Source organism: Pongo abelii, chromosome 8 (genome assembly GCF_028885655.2).
Source record: "Pongo abelii isolate AG06213 chromosome 8, NHGRI_mPonAbe1-v2.0_pri, whole genome shotgun sequence".
Classification (NCBI taxonomy): Eukaryota; Metazoa; Chordata; class Mammalia; order Primates; family Hominidae; genus Pongo; species Pongo abelii.
The window spans coordinates 22110170-22127957 of record NC_071993.2 but is presented as its reverse complement, the minus strand read 5'-3'; the positions used below and the strand labels follow the sequence as shown (position 1 = coordinate 22127957).

General features: G+C 38.4%; 1 protein-coding gene across 1 annotated transcript in view; it reads left to right on the top strand.

Annotated features, from left to right (window-relative positions):
• The first annotated feature begins 117 nt into the window (after nt 1-117).
• DNAJC1 (DnaJ heat shock protein family (Hsp40) member C1) overlaps nt 118-17788 on the top strand; it is a 249941-nt gene continuing 232270 nt past the window's right edge. Inside the window, exon 1 of the mRNA XM_002820584.4 lies at nt 118-810. Within this exon, the coding sequence (XP_002820630.3) occupies nt 577-810 (234 nt within the window). The 5' untranslated portion in view covers nt 118-576. The remainder of the gene's footprint in view (nt 811-17788) is intronic.

The window sequence follows — 17788 nt, the reverse complement described above, 5'->3', positions numbered from 1 at the left end:
GCTAGGGGAGAGGAAGATAGTAGCTATTTCGGGGGAAGTCCACGTGGGGAGTTCCAGGTAGACGCGGGATGGCTATAACCGTCCCTGTCTCTCAGCCCGTGTGGACGCAGGTACAGCTCCTCGGTGCGGGCGACCGATTGAGAGGCATTTCACCCAGGCCCATATCTGGGGCGCCAGGCGTCCAGGCTTCCGGCCACGCCCCCTTCCCGCGGTTGCTAGGAGACATGATGTCACCGGAAGCGAAGCCTGGGATAGGCTGAGGCGAAGGGAAGCCTCACCCCCTGTGCAGCCCAGGCGCCGGGCGCTGGCTCTCCAGCTGTGTGTAGGCCTGGGGGCGAGGGTCCGTGGAACGTAGCGCTGGCTGCGGCCCCGCCCGCCTACCCACCTGCCGGTCCGGCTGCCGGCTCCCGCCACCTCCGCGCTCTGTCTGGGGCCAGCCGCCTGGCGGGCTGCTCCGGTGCGCCTGCCCGCGCTTTTCACTGACAGGCGCTGTTCCCCACAGCGAGCGCCGCCCGCCACGTCCCAGTTCTCGGCCAACGGAGCTGCGCGGCGGGTGACCTTTCCGAGCCCAGCGCGATGACGGCTCTTTGCTCCCGGCCGGCGCAGCTTCCTGGAGGCCGCCAGCTCGGGCTGGTGCCGTTCCCGCCGCCGCCGCCGCCGCCGCCGCGGACGCCGCTGCTGTGGCTGCTGCTGCTGCTGCTGCTGGCCGCCGTGGCGCCGGCGAGCGGCTGGGAGAGCGGAGACCTGGAGTTGTTTGACTTGGTGGAGGAGGTGCAGCTCAACTTCTACCAGTTCCTCGGGGTGCAGCAGGTAAGCAAGGAGGCGCGCGGGGCCAGGCGGAGAGGGGCCAGGGCAGCCGGCAGGCGACCCCGGTTCCTCAGAGAGAGCCGGACACGGAGGGCAGGGCTTGGTCACCCTGGGCTCTGGCTGCCCTCACCTCGGGTCACCGGGGTCCTCAGCCTCGGAAGGACGTGTCTGTCTTCCCCAGATCTTTACTCCTGCTTCAGCTTTTCTAGTCCCAGCCCCAGTGACAGGCTGGACGGCGCCACTAGCCTGGGGTGGCGATGCCTTCTCTCTGCTCCGGCGTTCTGGGCAAGAGCCTTCCCCCTCCAGCTGTGCTGGAGGAAGAACGAAGAGTGGTATGGGTAGACTTTTTTTTTTTTTAATTTAACACTTACCTTTTGCCTTCCTGTGCCCCTGAATGTGAGAAAGAGCAGCCGCTTCTCACCCTAAACTGTCATCTTCCACCGACTCTTACCTCATCCTTATTCTTATTTCAGCTGCCTCCCTTCCTCTTCCCTTCTGGGAAAGTAGGAATGCACTGTGGCCAGTGTCTGTGTTGCAGAAGTTTTTCTTAGCTTGGACTTTGTCATCTTTTTAGCCTGTTAGATAGATGTTTGTTTCGCAGTTTAGAAATCTGGAGGAATTTGAAGCCTCTACCAGGTTGGAGGTGTTAAGTTTTTTGAGCAGCAAACGACTTGGGGTGCGATTGGAAGAGAAGCCCCCAATCAGTAATGTAGGAATGGGTTTTTTTTTTCCCCTTTTCCTTTTGTTTCATTTCGTTTTCTTTTTTAGCTTGAGACATTAACTTGTAAAATCCATTTGTTGCTTTTTAGTTCTACCATTGAGGGTGGTTGAGTGAAGGTAGATATCCAGTCTCTACCTGAAGCCTTGTGCGAAGGAGAAGATAACATTTCGCTGATTTCAGGCTTATGGGGTGAAAAATGTACACTTCACACGATCTGATTGAGCCCTTCGTACAATGCTTTGAATAGTTATGGGAGTAAAAAATTAATGTTTACGATAGTTGCCATTCAAGGCACACTTCACATGACTAGATATGAAATGCACATCCCCCTCCCCCATAGATTATCATAAATGTGGGTGAACTATTGAACTTTTACTGAATTTTAATTTTCAGACATTGCATTTTCATTCCATCACAGAATATAAAATTGCTGAGTTGCCAGGGTACCATGAGTCTAACAATTTTGTATTTTTGTAAGTTATAAAGTATAGGCATTTCACACTTCAGATTCATATGTGCAAGCAACTTTGTAATAACTATATTTATGATCTGTTACCTGGTGCCCTTCCCTGCTCATAGATACACTATATATCTCATTTTCAAAGCAAATGGTGGAGTATGTGTAAGAATAATTAGTGAAGCTCTGATGAGTTTTAAGAATTACTTTAATACTGGGAATAATTAGAATTTATCATCATTGATTACATTCTGTAGGTAAAGAGAGTCTTAAACATAACCTATCCAAAAATCTTGAAGATCCAGTAATTCATGAAAAATTAAGTGCCTTTAAGAGAACAGAAATTTAGTAGCAGTTTAAAATTTAGATTATGTAATCTAGCTTTGCATGTGAACACTCATAGAATTTTCATTTTTAATTTCATGTAACTTGATTTGCATAGTTAATTAGGCAGTGTGAACAACCAGAGCACTTGACTCTCTGGGCAAAGATGAGAAAATAAAGAAGCATAGATAATCAAGAAGATTCTTTGTCAAGGTAGAATCTGAAAAGAAGGATCCAGAAAATTGTTTTAACCTGTGTTTCTCTATCCAGCTGTATTAAAATTGGAAAGGATACCAGGAGGAATTTTATTCTGTCCAAGCAGAGAAACTGAATGGAACGAGTTTTTTCTTTACATTGAATCTTAACTTTGTTAGATGACTTTCAGGGACCAGAAATTTGGTGGAGACAAACGCAACCTGTCCAGGGTCTTTCATGTGTAGTTTTCAAGCCAGAGCCATTTGGTGACTAGCCAAACATGAGGGACCAGAACAAAGTAGGTAGGCTACTGAAAGTGGTGACCTGGTTCTATGCACTGATCTCTTCTTGTTCACGCAACAGAGGTTTATTTGGTGCCTATTGGATTTTAAGCATTGGGAGTTGACCTTTATATAAAACAGAACCCCTAACCTTATAATTCAGTAGGGAGAAACAGACAGTAAACAGCCAAGTAAGTAAATATAAATGTTAAATGGTCAGAGCAGGCCTCTGAGAGAAGTTAGGGAGTAAGCCATGTGGGTAACTGTTGTGTTGTAGGCCATTTGGGCTGCCATAGCAAAATGCCTTGAACTGAACAGCTTTTCAACAGCAGAACTTGATTTCTCACAATTCTGGAGGCTGGGAAATCTAAGATTAAGGCACCGGCAGATTCTGTGTCTGGTGAGGGCCTTCTGGTTCATAGATGGCACCTTCTTGTTGTGTCCTCACATGGTGGTACGGGCAGGGCAGCTCTCTGGGGCTTCTTTTATAAGGACACTAATCTCATCCATTAGGACTCCACCTTCATGATATAATCACCTCACAGAGGCCCTACCTTGTGTTACTGTCACATTGGGGATTAGATTTCAACATAAGAATTTTGAAGGACAAAAACATTCAGACCATAGCATAGTAGAAGGACATTCAAGGAAGGGCAGACAGTAAGCACAAAGGCCAGTGGGCAAGAGCTTGCTTAGCGTTTGAGGAATAGCAAGGCAGGCAGTATGGCTGGAGCAGAGTGATCAAGGAGAACAGTAATAGGAAATGAGATCTGAGTCATAGGTGGTAAGGCAAGACCATGTAGGGCTTTGTAGACCATTGTAAGGACTTCGGCTTTTACTTATAAGTAAGTTGGGGGAGGTGGTGTTTGAACAGAAAAGATACATGATTTGACTTGAATTTCAAAATGATCTCTTTGGTGTGCTGAGTATAGTCTGTGAGGCATTAGTTACTTAGAGGGATAATTGTGGTATAGATTGGACCTGGGTGGTAGCAGTGGAGGTGGTGCAAAATGGTCAGATTCTGGATTTAATTTCAACATGGAGCAAACAGAATTTTACCGATGGCTTGAATTTGCTATGTGAGAGAAAAAGAGAAACTGAAGATAATTCTAAAGATTTTGGCTTCAGTAACTGGAAGGATGCAATTGCCATTGATTGAGATGGAGAAACCTGGACTAGGAGTCTGGTTTGGAGAACATCAGGAATTTGGTTTTTGGACATACTAAATTTGGTATGTCTATTAAACGTTGAAGTTGAGCTGGTATGTAGGCAATTGGTTATTCAGGTGTAGTTACCAGAAGAAAGTTAAGGGCTATAGATAGGAATTTGGGAGTCCGAGGCACTTAGAGAGTAACTTGAAGCCACAAAACTGGATGAGTTCACCAAGGGAGTGAATGTAAAAGAGAAGAGAAGAGATCTGGGAGCTAAGCCTTGGGGATTCTAGACTTTAAGAGTCAAGGAGCTGGGTGTGGTGGCTCACGTCTGTGATCCCAGCACTTTGAGAGGCTGAGGCAGGTGGATCACGAGGTCAGGAGTTCAAGACCAGCCTGGCCAACATGGTAAAACCCCGTTTCTACTAAAAAGATAAAAGTTAGCCAGGCATGGTGGCAAGCGCCTGTAATCCCAGCTACTCGGGAGGCTGAGGTAGAGAATTGCTTGAACCTGGGAGGCGGAGGTTGCAGTGAGCCAAGACCGCGCCAGTGCACTCCAGCCTGGGTGACAGAGCGAGACTCCGTCTCAAAAAAAAAAAAAAAAAGAGTCAAGGAGATGGAGGGGAATCAACAAAGGAGATAGAGCAGGAACGACCAGTAAGATAGGAGGCAAACCAATACAAGGTTCTCTTCAGTCAAGTGAAAAAACTGTTTCAAAGACAAAGGGATCAGCTGGGTTAAATGATGATGATGATTCAAATAAGATAAACTCTGAGACTTCACCGTTGGAATTAACCGTATGGAGGTCACAGGCTACCTCAGTAAGAACTGTTTCAGTGAAGTGGTGAGATCAGTAGTCTGGATAGATTGGGTTCAGGAGAGAATGAAAGGGAAGAACTGGAGACAATTAATATAGAACATTCTTTTGAGATATCCATATCCTAAACTAGAAGCCACAGATGGTAGTGACTGACTGTGGCATCTTCTTTATCCCCTTATCCACCAGGTCTAAGATAACTCAGTTACTCTCTAAGCTCTATAATTTGAATAACAGATGACTTAGAACTTGGACCAGACCACCTTATGACCTTGGACAAGTTAGTTGCCTCATTTTTAGGACAGATGGTAGCTTTTTATTTTCTTCATAGTAAGGCACATAGTAGATACCTAAATATTTATTGAATCAAACATTATAAACATTGTAACTAAATGTAAACTGTAATTCCCCAAACAAGTAGTTGCTTGACAGTTTTTACTCAATAGGTTTTACTTCTATGTAATCTTTCACAGCCTTCAGGCAGCAGAAGAATCTTCTTCCATGTATTCTTAGATTTCATGTCCATTCTAGAAGTCTAGAAAGGGGTTGCAGAAGTCTTTGTTGGGGGGTATATGCAGATGATTTATTAGTCATTATGATACCATGTTTAGAATGACTTTAATAATAGGGCATTCCAATTTGGATATTGCGTCTTTTCAGAGGAGATGGGGGGAAGATGAGAGAGGAGTGTAGGAAAAAAGATGTGCTATTGAAAGATCTTTCGTTACCAACTTAAATTATAGGTTCCTGCACAGTATTTATATTTTGTGTAACAGCAGCTGCTTCTCGGACACCTGTACTTCTTGTGGGGTCAGTGGCAATTCTGTATTTCTTTTTTTTTTTTTTTTTTTTTTTTGAGATGGAGCCTCGCTCTGTCGCCCAGGCTGGAGTGCAGTGGCGCGATCTTGGCTTATTGCAACCTCTGCCTCCTAGGTTCAAGCGATTCTCCTGCCTCAGCCTCCCGAGTAGCTGGGATTACAGGCACCTGCCACCATGCCTGGCTAATTTTGTATTTTTAGTAGAGATGGGGTTTTGCCATGTTGGTCAGGCCGATCTTGCACTCCTGATCTCAGGTGATCCACCCACCTCGGCCTCCCAAAGGGTTGGAGTTACAGGCGTGAACCACTGTCCCCAGCCTCTATATTTCTTTTAATTGTCTTTTGGGACCATGATTTTCCTTATCGTTTGTATACAGTAATTCTAGCCAGCAGTAAACACTTCATATTCATTAAAAAAAATCTGTGAATTGAAATAATGACAAGCTATATTATCTTAAATTTTGTAGTATTTACTTTATGCTGAAGTCAGAGGTGTCTTCATGGTGCCAGTCATTACAGACTTCTATTTATATAGCCGGAAAATGTGCTTCATTCTCTTTCTCTCGTGTTTTATAACTAAATCCTTATATTCAAGTGAATGCTGAAACTTGGTTAACAGAAGAAAAGCAGAAGAACAGGGATGTCCTTATAAAATATTTGGATTTTAATTTTTAAATAGGAATTAATAAACCTTTTAAGCTCATTCAGCCTGTATTTTCAAATGCACAGATTAGCCAGCCTGTTTAGAGGAGGGACAATTATTGCCCATTCATCCATGCCCCATGGTTGGGAGGAACTTCCCTAAAAAAACACCACTGATCACTAGACCCATCTCTCACATCTTACCATGGCGGTGTGAGTTACCTTGCTGGAGGGTGATTGCCTTTGCTCTGTTTTGCTTGATTAGGAAGAGCTAATCAATCAGAAAGCTATGAGCAGTGGGAATCAGTCTCTTTGCACCTCTCTGCCCAGACCAGTGAGGCAATTACCCTAACCAGACTTACCCTTGAGCATACTGTCTCAAAGTCTAGAATGTAGAGGAGAGGGCACAAATTGCTAGCAAGCCCATTTGGCCATCACATCTAACCTGTATTCTTCAATAGCTGTATCAGTTATAAAGGTTCATCTCTTGTCTGCCCGACTCCTGTGTCCACTCAGTTTTTTGGATGGGAAAAACCAGTTCATGGGGCCTCCCCAAAGCCCATCACAGTCCTTTTTAGAAATGAAGATGATGATTTCATTCATGAATGATGGTGAATTTGTACTGTGATTATCAATTTTGTCCAGTGATTCTTGCAGTGGAATCCACTGAGCTTGTGGTGTTGAGTGTAGTTTGGTCTTTCTCTGTGGAGTCTATTCCGTTGTACATGTGTGTTGTGTAATAATAGCTTCCCCATTTTTATTGTAGAATCCCATTTTTTTTAATTTGGAGAAAGAGATACACGGAATCTAGAATGGTAGATAACCTTTCAGTCATTTATATTTCTGATGTAGGCATGCATAGTGTTAGAGCTGAATAAGTACTTGTTTAATTGTATACATCTTTGCATCCGATAGAATTATCATAAAATTAGTTTTCTTATGTACACACTCTTTTTGTGATACGTGTAGTTTAGTGGAAGATGCCTGAGCCAATTTTATGGGATAAAGCAAGTCTATTGTGAAAATTTTGCCACATATAATCTAGAGCTGATGGAACAGAGACTTTCTTTTAGTTTTAAGTTTCCTTTTTCCTTTTATGCTATTCTCAGTTTTTTCTTTACACTAATTATGAGAACACTCTTAGAATATTGTATCTTTTGTTATTCATAGACAATAGCCTAAGTTGAACTGGGAAAGTGGAATGGCTTCTGCTATTACAATTATTCCTAGAAATATATTCTAAAATATTATAAGGGTCACCATTTTACCTAGTGATTGGGTTAATGTGGTTAATTTCACAATCATATTTTGTTCAGTGTTGAGAGTAAAACAGAGGTTAAGGTTATTTGACTTGATTGCTGAGAGGAGAATTTATATGGTAGTTGTAAGTAATGCCAATAAAAGTTGTTTGATAAAATTCCTAGTGTCTATAATAAACCTTTTCTCAGCTTTGTTATGCTCTCTCTCAGTGAACTGCTTATTCCAAAAATGGTACTATGTGACTTTCAGAACTGTTTTCTACTGTGGGCATTATTGGGTCTATTTAGACAGTAATGATACCAGTTAATTCCACCTGGTTAAAAACAATTCCAAAGCCTTTCTTACAGAGTTATACAAAAATAAAGGAAAGGAATTGCAGTGGAAAGAGATTTCTGATTGGATGAAGCAGGACCCTAGATCATTTTATAATGAAGTCACAGTCATATTTTCAAAAATCTTTATTTCATCAAAACACTTAATTGTAAAATATGGGCCCTATACTAATGAATGTAAAAATATGATTACATGTTTTAAATAACAGCGTAGTATTTCATTTTAAGAACTGAATAGTTGATATTTGAGTATTACTTATATTTACTGAAATTTTTTGTCTAAGAGTGTCATTAGGACCTAATTAGAAATTTAATCTAGAATTTATGTTTCATTCCCCATCTTATGTAATACTAAATTAAGCAAGGTTAGGATTCATTCACCATATTTGATAAGTGTTTCTGATTACGTCATCCAGCAACTGAAATCTCATATGTAACCAGGCATATTGCAAAAGCAAGGGCATGCCACGTTCTACATTTTTGTTAGAATATGTGTATAAAACAATATACTTCATTATCAGATGGATGCCTGTTTTATTGCTACTGAGGCAGTAGGCATTAAGCTTTGTGCAGCTACACAGTTAACTAATAGTATTTGAGTTGTTTAATATTAAAGCTAATAATCTAAGATCAAGAATTAAAGGACATGCCATAGTATATGCAGCAGCGTTAAAATGGAGAAAAGGAACATTAAGATGCCACCAAGAGCAAATACTAGAATTCTAAAACATAGTAATTTCCTTGGTTAAACACATTCTGGAATACATACAACTCCTGGTTATAGAAGGAACAAGAATTTTAAACTGTTATATGAAACCCAACTGTGGCATGTATAGTGAGCAGTAGTCAAAATGAGTTATGACCAGAAAGAAAAAGATCATTGTTGCCATTTACTGGGAAAGTATGAATAGACTATGAAGAAATCTTAGGGTCCATGTACATGAGGAAGGTAGAAACTTCTTATTTCTAGTCAATCCTTAAGGACTTTATTTATACCATTAAAACAGGTCAGGTTAAGGAATCTATTCCATGACCAACTGAATTTATACTTTAAAAAGAAACCTCTGACTTTTAGAAAAAATTTTTTAATTGCAAATCTTATTAGCAGTTATTTTCAATTACCACACTTTTCATTAACAGATAAGGTTACTATTTAGGTTCTTTTCTGACTTTAAGTGGTGTTTTGTATTGATAGTTGGTGATTAAGTTTGATTCGCAGAAGTTAACATGTATAAATATATATAATAAATATATAAGTATATATAATATAAATATATATAAAGTAGGAAGTCTGGAAATTGTGATTTATTTATATCATACAATATTTCTTTATGGATCTTTTATATGTAGTAGGAAATAGACTTCTTATGTGTTTTTTTGTTTGCTTTTTTTTGAGACGGAGTCTCGCTTTGTCTCCTAGGCTGGAGTGCAGTGGCGCAATCTCAGCTCACTGCAAGCTCCGCCTCCCGGGTTCATGCCATTCTCCTGCCTCAGCCTCCCGAGTAGCTGGGACTATAGGCGCCCGCCACCATGCCTGGCTAATTTTTTTTTGTATTTTTAGTGGAGACGGTGTTTCAGCATGTTAGCCAGAATGGTCTCGATCTCCTGACCTCGTGATCCGCCCGTCGTCTCGGCCTCCCAAAGTGCTGGGATTACAGGTGTGAGCCACCGTGCCCAGCCGACTTCTTGTGTTTAAAGCATTTTAGTTTAGACATTTGATAAAGTTCAAATGACAGCCATGTTGTGCAGTTCTATAGTAGTTTTACACAATCAATGTGTGACTTTTTATATCACACGTTTGGAAGTGTATAAGATTTAACTTAAAGTAAATTAGATTGATTTTGCAGGTGTTTATTGTGGAAAGCTTCACAGTTTTTCAACATGCTGCCGTCTCTTAAAACATCGCTGAAGCTTCTTGTTTTGAATTGCCTTCAAAGCTTGCTGCATATTCTTCACATTAGCCTCATTAGTAGTAAATCTTAAAATTGGGTTTGATTTTTGGCTATAGCTAACAGTCATTTGGAGCTAAATTTGGTGACTAAATTAAGTTAGCAAGCTTGGATAAATAGTTTGTATTGATAAAAAGATCTGAATATAAATTTCATGTAATGCTCATAGACTGCCTTGAGGACTGTTCTCAAAGAAAAGTTCCAGAGAAGTTTTGAGTGATATTGACACAAAGTAGTAAATCTGTAGCTTTACAAGGTAATAGAATGTATTAGAGCAAATGACTCTTGGACTACTTATTACTTTGTGGGTAGCAATTTTTTTAAAAAAAGTTTGCCCGCAGGATAAAAATGTGTAAATAAAAGTGATCTTAATTTTAGAGAAGTGGGAAAATATAGAGCTAGAAGAAAATATTTCAATTATCTGCCTGCTTTTAATATTAAAAACGAAGATCATGATAGTATTCATTATATATTTCTATAATAAAGCAAGTTAAAACCGAGTGGCAGAGGAATTAGAATAAATGTTAGAGATAGAGGCAGTAGCTGAGAATACCACTGAGGAAGAAAGCAGAATACACATAGAGAGAAATGTATACAGAAAAATGCATAAATACAAATATAAATAAAATGGAGTAATATCTCCATCTTGTGGCCTTCTTTGGATATTGCTATTAAAAATGTTGAGGGGTTGTATTTTCACAACTGTAGGCATAAGTAAGAATAAAATATGAGACAGACGAAAACAAAATATGAGTTAGAGAGTTCTTGCAGTATATTGCAGGGCCTTTTAAGACCGAGCTTCCCAATTGGTGTGCTGCAAGCGTGCTGAGATAGTGATGCCCTCCCTTGAGCAGCCTTAACAGTTTCTTCCAGTGTGTCTTACAAATACAATTTTCTGTAACGTGCCATGGTATGAAAGAGGTTGGGAAAGCACTGCTAAGGCATGCAGTTCTGATGCTTTTCTTCCAGGGGAAAATTTATGAGAGAGAGAGGGTGCATGTGTGTGTGTGTATGCATTTATATACTTATGTGTGTATAGTAAATATATTTATAAATTTATGAGTGTATAGGCTGAGTATATAAATTTATGAGTATAAAATGTTCAACTTGTAAAGTAAATATATGGTAAATATTAAAGTATATATGTAAACATAAAATTGTTTTATAAAATGATTCTTATCAAAATCTTTCGTATACCAAAGATCCTTGTTTAGCTCTTGTAGAAACAAAAGTATTGTTAAAGTATGGGCGAGGGAATTTAGATAGAGATGAAATCAATAAGTCTTCGATTAATTAGCATTCTTTACTTGATTACTTAGCTTGGATGTCAGAATGGCCATGAAATGTTACCAAAGTTTACAATAACTCTAGAGTAATACTTTAATGATCTGTAACAATCTGCTGTATGAAGAGGATACAGATGACTTTGTAATGTATAAGTATTCAAATTCTGGGTAGCCTAAAGAAATATTTTGTGACACTAAGGGATAAGATAATATTTTACATACAAATCTTGACTGACAGATATTTCAGATTTTTGACAGCTGACAGACTTTTTCAAGCCATTGACCCTTAGAGCAGCACTGTGCAATAGATATGTGATACAAAACACAGAGGTGATGTTAAATTTTCTAAAAGTCACATTTAAGAATGTAAAAAACAGGTGAAATTAATTTTTTTTTTTGAAATGGAGTCTTGCTCTGTTGCCCAGGCTGGAGTGCAGTGGCACAATCTCTGCTCAATGCAACCTCGTCCTCCTGGGTTCAAGCGATTCTCCTGCCTCAGCCTCCCTAGTAGCTAGGATTACAGGAGTGCACCACCATGCCCAGCCTGAAATTAATTTTGATAATGTATTTTATTTAACCCAATATACTAAATATTATTCCAACATGGAGTCACATTTTCAAAAATTATTATTATTTTTTGAGACAGAGTCTCTTTCTGTCACCCAGGCTGGAGTGCAATGGCATGATCTCAGATCACTGCAACCTCCGCCTCCCGGGTTCAAGCAATTCTCCTGTCTCAGCCTCCCAAGTAACTGGGACTATGGGCACATGCCACCACGCCCAGCTAATTTTTGTATTTTTAGTAGAAATGGGGTTTCACCATATTGGTCAGGCTGGTCTCGAACTCCTGACGTCAGGTGATCCGCCCACCTTGGCCTCCCAGAGTGCTGGGATTACAGGCGTGAGCCACCATGTCCAGCCAAAAATTATTAATGAAGTATATTTCACATTTTAGTTTTTTGTACTAAGTCAGCAAAATCCGTGTATGTTTTACATTTATACTTCTAGCACACCTTAATTTGGAAGCCAAATTTTGATTGAAAATACTTGATCTGTATTGAGATTTCATAAGGCATATAGCTAACAGGTACATTCACGTACCCAAATCGTTATAAGCAAAAGTTTCCAGTAACTCAATAGAATATCAGTTTTTCAATTTAAATATAAATTAATTAAAATTAAAATTTTGGTTTCTCAGTTCTCATATTTAAGTGCTTAAATATGTCTAATGCTTATTGGATAGCATACATTGGATAGCGTTAGGGAATTAACATTTCTATATTGTGTAGATATAGCTAAATGTTTTTGGATAAAATCACTGATTATTGTTTCCACTGACTATTGTTTCCATTTTGTTAGGGACATAGTTTGTAGTTTTCATATTTTTTTAAACCCAGTGTACCTTTTGTTTTGTTTTTAGGTTGTTCCAATTGTGCTAGCTATCATATTCCTAGTTAGTTATCTATAGTATACATTTTGACCATGCTTTGTTCTGTAAAGGCTATTGGTATAAAGTTCATGCTGTTCTAGGAACATTGGTTGTCTGAACTTCCATGCATAGGCTTGTCTGCTAAGGGTGGTTTCAAGTAATCACTTTAATTAAAGTTGGTCATTTGCTCTTGCTAGCTCATCTATTATATTTTATAATTCTTCAAGTCTTATTTATTAACAATATATTAGATTGTTAGTGATATTTTGACCAAGAAATCACTGGAGTTCCTATTTTGTAGTTTTAGCTTTCAGGGTGCCCATTCTCCCTATTCTGAAACTCATACATCTTATATATTGCTAGCTATGAAATACTCACTATATTCTTTCCTGTCATCTATTTTGATTATTATAGTATCTTTAATTAAATGATTTAAAATAGAGATTGCTAGGTGCATTTCTGTTTGTGTGCCAGTCTGTTGGCTCTTTATAATACCAATCAGGGATTTTAACATCACCCTTTTTTACTAGCTGCCTCTGCTACCTTTTCATAACTCCTAATGAGTACAGCTTTCCTTTGAACTGAATGATTAATTAATGATCTTTTTGCCTTTACCTTTTGTAATTTCATAAATAGCTGAGAAAAAGAAGTGGATTTTACTGTTGACAGTTCTTACACATACTTAGCTCCTGTTATTTCAAATGGACCTGGTACATCCAGGAAATTGTACTGGTGTCCAAGATCTTAAACATTCTATGCTGAGGGAAAAACAACAACAAAACAAAAATTTTAAAACTGACAATAGAGTCCTGAAGTTGGTGGAGACCTCACGAGTATCTCTTTCCTTATATAGGAGTCTCTTCTGTAGCACTCCCAGCAGATGGTCTTCTAGCCTGCTTGATGGTGTCTAACAATAGGGATTATGAAACAACTTAAGTTTTTGTATAATACTACTCAGTGGAAATTTTATTCTTAAAGCCCAAATCATAATTCTTATCTACTTTCAACATACTCACTGTCTTCTGGAGTACCCCTGAACATATACTTCTAAATAATTTTTCTGTGTGCCTTAAAATAAAATGCACAAGGGAAATAATTATTTGTTGATTTTCTCAATGCAGTAAGGCCTTTTTTTAAAAAAAATACAGCCAAACTGAGGGGGCTACTTGTTTTCATTACCTTTAGATATGTACCAAGGCCATCCTAAAGAAGACTCAAGCCATCATAGTTATAGTTGTCTTGGCACTGCATTAGGCATGATTTGTGGTTACTATATACAATTCCTAGGGTTTATCAAAGTCAGCAATAGGAAATTGATGGAAGATTGAAAAATAAGATAATTTCTTGTATGCTATCTTTGATAATAGAGGCCACAGAATAAACTTAATTGAAAATGTAGCCAGAAATTGCTATAGACTCTTGAAGCAGCACCCCTGTGTACAGTTGTGCAGTTTGTGTATCTGCTTCAAACCTGTCATTGTGTTATAAAAATGTTTTCGACTTTGGCATTGTTAAGAATTACACATAGGTGGTTAAACTGTGAAGTAAATAATTTCTCTTTGATAATTGAAATATTATGTTTCTGCGGGTGGAATTTTAAGTTTCAGGCCCATCTTGAGTGTGAGTTTCTCTCTCCTCTCTTCACCTCTCCCTAGTGGCTTTATAGATGTTTTCACTCTTTTCTGAGACACCTAGGCAAGAACTAGGTCTTATATAGGTGGCTTAGGGCTCCCTCCTGAGGTTACATGGGGGCCATTGCAGATCCAGATACCAAGCCTGCAGGTCCCTTGGCCTGGTCTGGACTGTAGGGCTAAAACCATTGCCTCTTAACATCTCAGATACATAATGTTTTATAAGTTGTAGCCTCAGGCAGTGTCCTTCTCACTTTTTGCATTTTTTTTCCCCGCAGGCGGTGGATTGCCACTGCAACCCCTGATTTCAAGCAGTAAGCCTGGCTGTGATCCCAAGCCTTGGTAGAGTACTTTCAGTCCTCATCACTCTATGGGAGTCAGACTTCTGGTTTCATCTGCCTGCTTGTAGTCATGGAGCCCAAGAGGCCTATAGTTTAACCCCTGTTTATGGCTACAGGTTTTCATTTGTTTTTGTCTATGGAGATGCTTAACAAGTTTTTGATCACGGCTATATGTTTATAATTTTCTCTCTTTAAATTTTAACATTGGTATATGTTTGGAGTGGGGTTTCGGAGGAAGTCCCTCAAATACTTAGAGTGCAATTTTCATGTTGGAACATTTTTAAAGCTACATTTATTTTATAATATTATTTTTTAATGTTCATTTTCTTATTATCTGAGAACCTTTTGCCACTTATCATCTAGAACTATGGTCAGGTTGTTTATTCACAGTAATTTAAGAGGCTGTTACTTAGGCATTGAAAGAGACAGTCTACCATTCCATCCCTGTTCCTTTCTAGCAACTGTTCCCAGAATTTATTCAAGTCTAGGGGGTAAAACAGTCGAGTAGCATTTCTAAAATAATCAAATCCCACAAGGTTTTGAATATAGTGATAAATAAGTCCATTATCTCAGAATGACATATATGTCCCTGTTATTGGAGATACCCACAGGAGAGTCCTGAACTGTTCTGAAACTATTTAGAAAAATTTGCCAGGTGGGAAAAGAGATATTGTATCTTAGGTGCGTGTCAGAAAAACATGGGCTAGAGAAAATTAATCCTTCTAAAGTTAAATTATATGCAGGTAATTTCATGTTGACCCTTTATAAATATATTCCACTCACAAACCTCTTAAAAAGACTTTCTGGGGTAAATAACATTTTGTTTTCTTATAATCAGTCTTCAGAGATTCACAAAACAAAACATAGGACAATGAGGCTAACCCTCACTAAAGACTGTTTTAATAATCAACTTAATGGACAACACTAAAATTTTAGAATTCAATGGATATTAGCTTCATAGATTTAAGCGTGATCCTTAATTGAAGCTTTACGCAGTTTATAGAGTACACATTTGGAACATACTTTAAGTGATATATTTTTAAGGAAAGAAATATGTAATTCAAATTTACAAGAGAAGATAAAGGACCCTTTCATTTTGGAATCATAGGATTTAGTCAGTTTTTGTATAATTTGAGGAGCACATTTTAAAATTATTATTATATGCCTTTAATATTGAGTTGTTAATCTAAGAGAAGTCTTTTGAGGATAACAACATGGAAAAGAACAGTGGTGTAATGATCTTTTAAAAAGACATTTTTACTTATAGGCAGCTGGTGCCTTTCTAACATGGATAACAATACTCTGTACCAGTCCTCTGTGTTTTTGTGACACAATAGAATATGCACAGCTACCTAGACTATGTTAAGAAATTTTGATAATAAAGCCTGCTTTTCATGTTTGTTAATTCATTAGTTCTTTTTACAGTATTACTGTAAAATAGTAAAGCATAGTAAAGAATGAGAAACAAATTCTAATAATAAGGAGTGTATTTGAGTAAATTATGACACATTCTTGGTGTGCTGTGAAATCAGTAGTAATATATGTGAAAACTACATAGCAACATGGAAAATACATACAATGTTAGTGAAAAAAAGCCAAATATCAAGTTGTATTCAGATTTTATTGTAATTTTGCAGGATTGTATGTGCACAAGGGCAAGGCAGAAACACGGGCTAATGAGAAGAGTTTGAATTGTGGGACTGGTGGAATTTTATTTAGGGGCAAATATTTCACTTAGAGTTCTGCTAATACGAACATATATCTGTGTAGATTATATTACTTTGGAAAGAAGAGTGTTGTACAATTAAAACACATTGGATAAATTAACAAATGTTTTCATGTTTATGAGATAAATCATATGGATATTTTGAAGGCTTTAACCTATAATCTGTTGAAGGTTATAAATGGGAAATTAAATAAGGTAATTTTTTTTCAAACAGCCTGGGTTAAATGAAGTAGATTTGTTGTCTATGTTCAATAAAAGTGCTTGCAAATATACTTACAGTAAGCTGTGGGTATAATTCTGCATTCTGGTAAACACCATGTTACCGAGAAAGCTAACCTTGAGGATGAGACCACAGTTTAGTGCCTCTAATCTTTGTATTACACTTCTGAATGCTTTTGTGTATACTGTCTCTCTTTAATTCAAATATTGTAGATACTACTGAACAACCAACTATATTATTGTATTTACTCTTTAAATCCTCATAGTGCTTATAGGTTTAGAGCTGTGCTGTCCAGCACTATAGCCACATATGGCTATAGAGCACTTGAAATGTGGCTAGACTAAGAACATTAATTTTACATTGTATTTGATTTTAACTCACTTAAAATTTGAAAAGCTGAGGGAGTATAAAATGTTTTCCCATTAAACATAATTTTATTGTTTGGATAAGACTATATTTCATTTATTTCACTTTAACTATTAGAAATTTGGCTTCCGAATTGAGATGTATTGTTTATACACTGGACTGGGCGTGGTGGCTCACGCCTAATCCCAGCACTTTGGGAGGCCAAGGAGGTTGGATCACCTGAGGTCAGGAGTTTGAGACCAGCCTGGCCAACATGATGAAACCCCATCTCTACTAAAAATACAAAAAATTGTTGGGTGTGGTGGCAGCTGTCTGCAATCCCAGCTACTCGGGAGGCTGAGGCAGGAGAATCGCTTGAACCTGGGAGGCGGAGTTTGCAGTGAGCCGAGATCACGCCATTGCACTCCAGCCTGGGTGACAAGAGCAAGACTCTGTCTCAAGAAAAAAAAAAAAAACAAAAAATTTCCCAGCCAAAGTGTTAGCAAACTGAATCTAGCAACATATAAAATGGATTAAACACCATGATCAAGTGGAATTTATCCCAGGAATGCAAGGTTGGTTTAGTACTTAAAAATTGATTAATATAATATTACATATTTATAGAATAAAGAACGAAAAATATGATCATCCCAGATAGAGAATAAAACTTTTGAAAGACTCAAACATTCATTAATGATGAAAACTCTCAGTAAACTAGGAATAGAAGGTAATTTCCTCAACCTAATAAAGAGAATCCAAAAACCTATCTGAATAGACACCTTACCCAAGAAGATATACAAATGCTGATAAGCACATGAAAAGGTACTCAATAGTAGTAGTTATTAAAGAAATGCAAATTAAATCCTTAAGGAAATAACATATTATGCCCACTAGCATGGCTGTAATTAACACGAAGGACAGTAAAAAGCACTGGTGAGGATGTGGAAAAACTGGAGTACTTATGCATCGATGGTGGCAAGGTAAAATGCAACTACTTTGGAAAACAGTGTGGCAGTTTTTGTGAGATGGAGTCTTGCTTTGTCGCCCAGGCTGGAG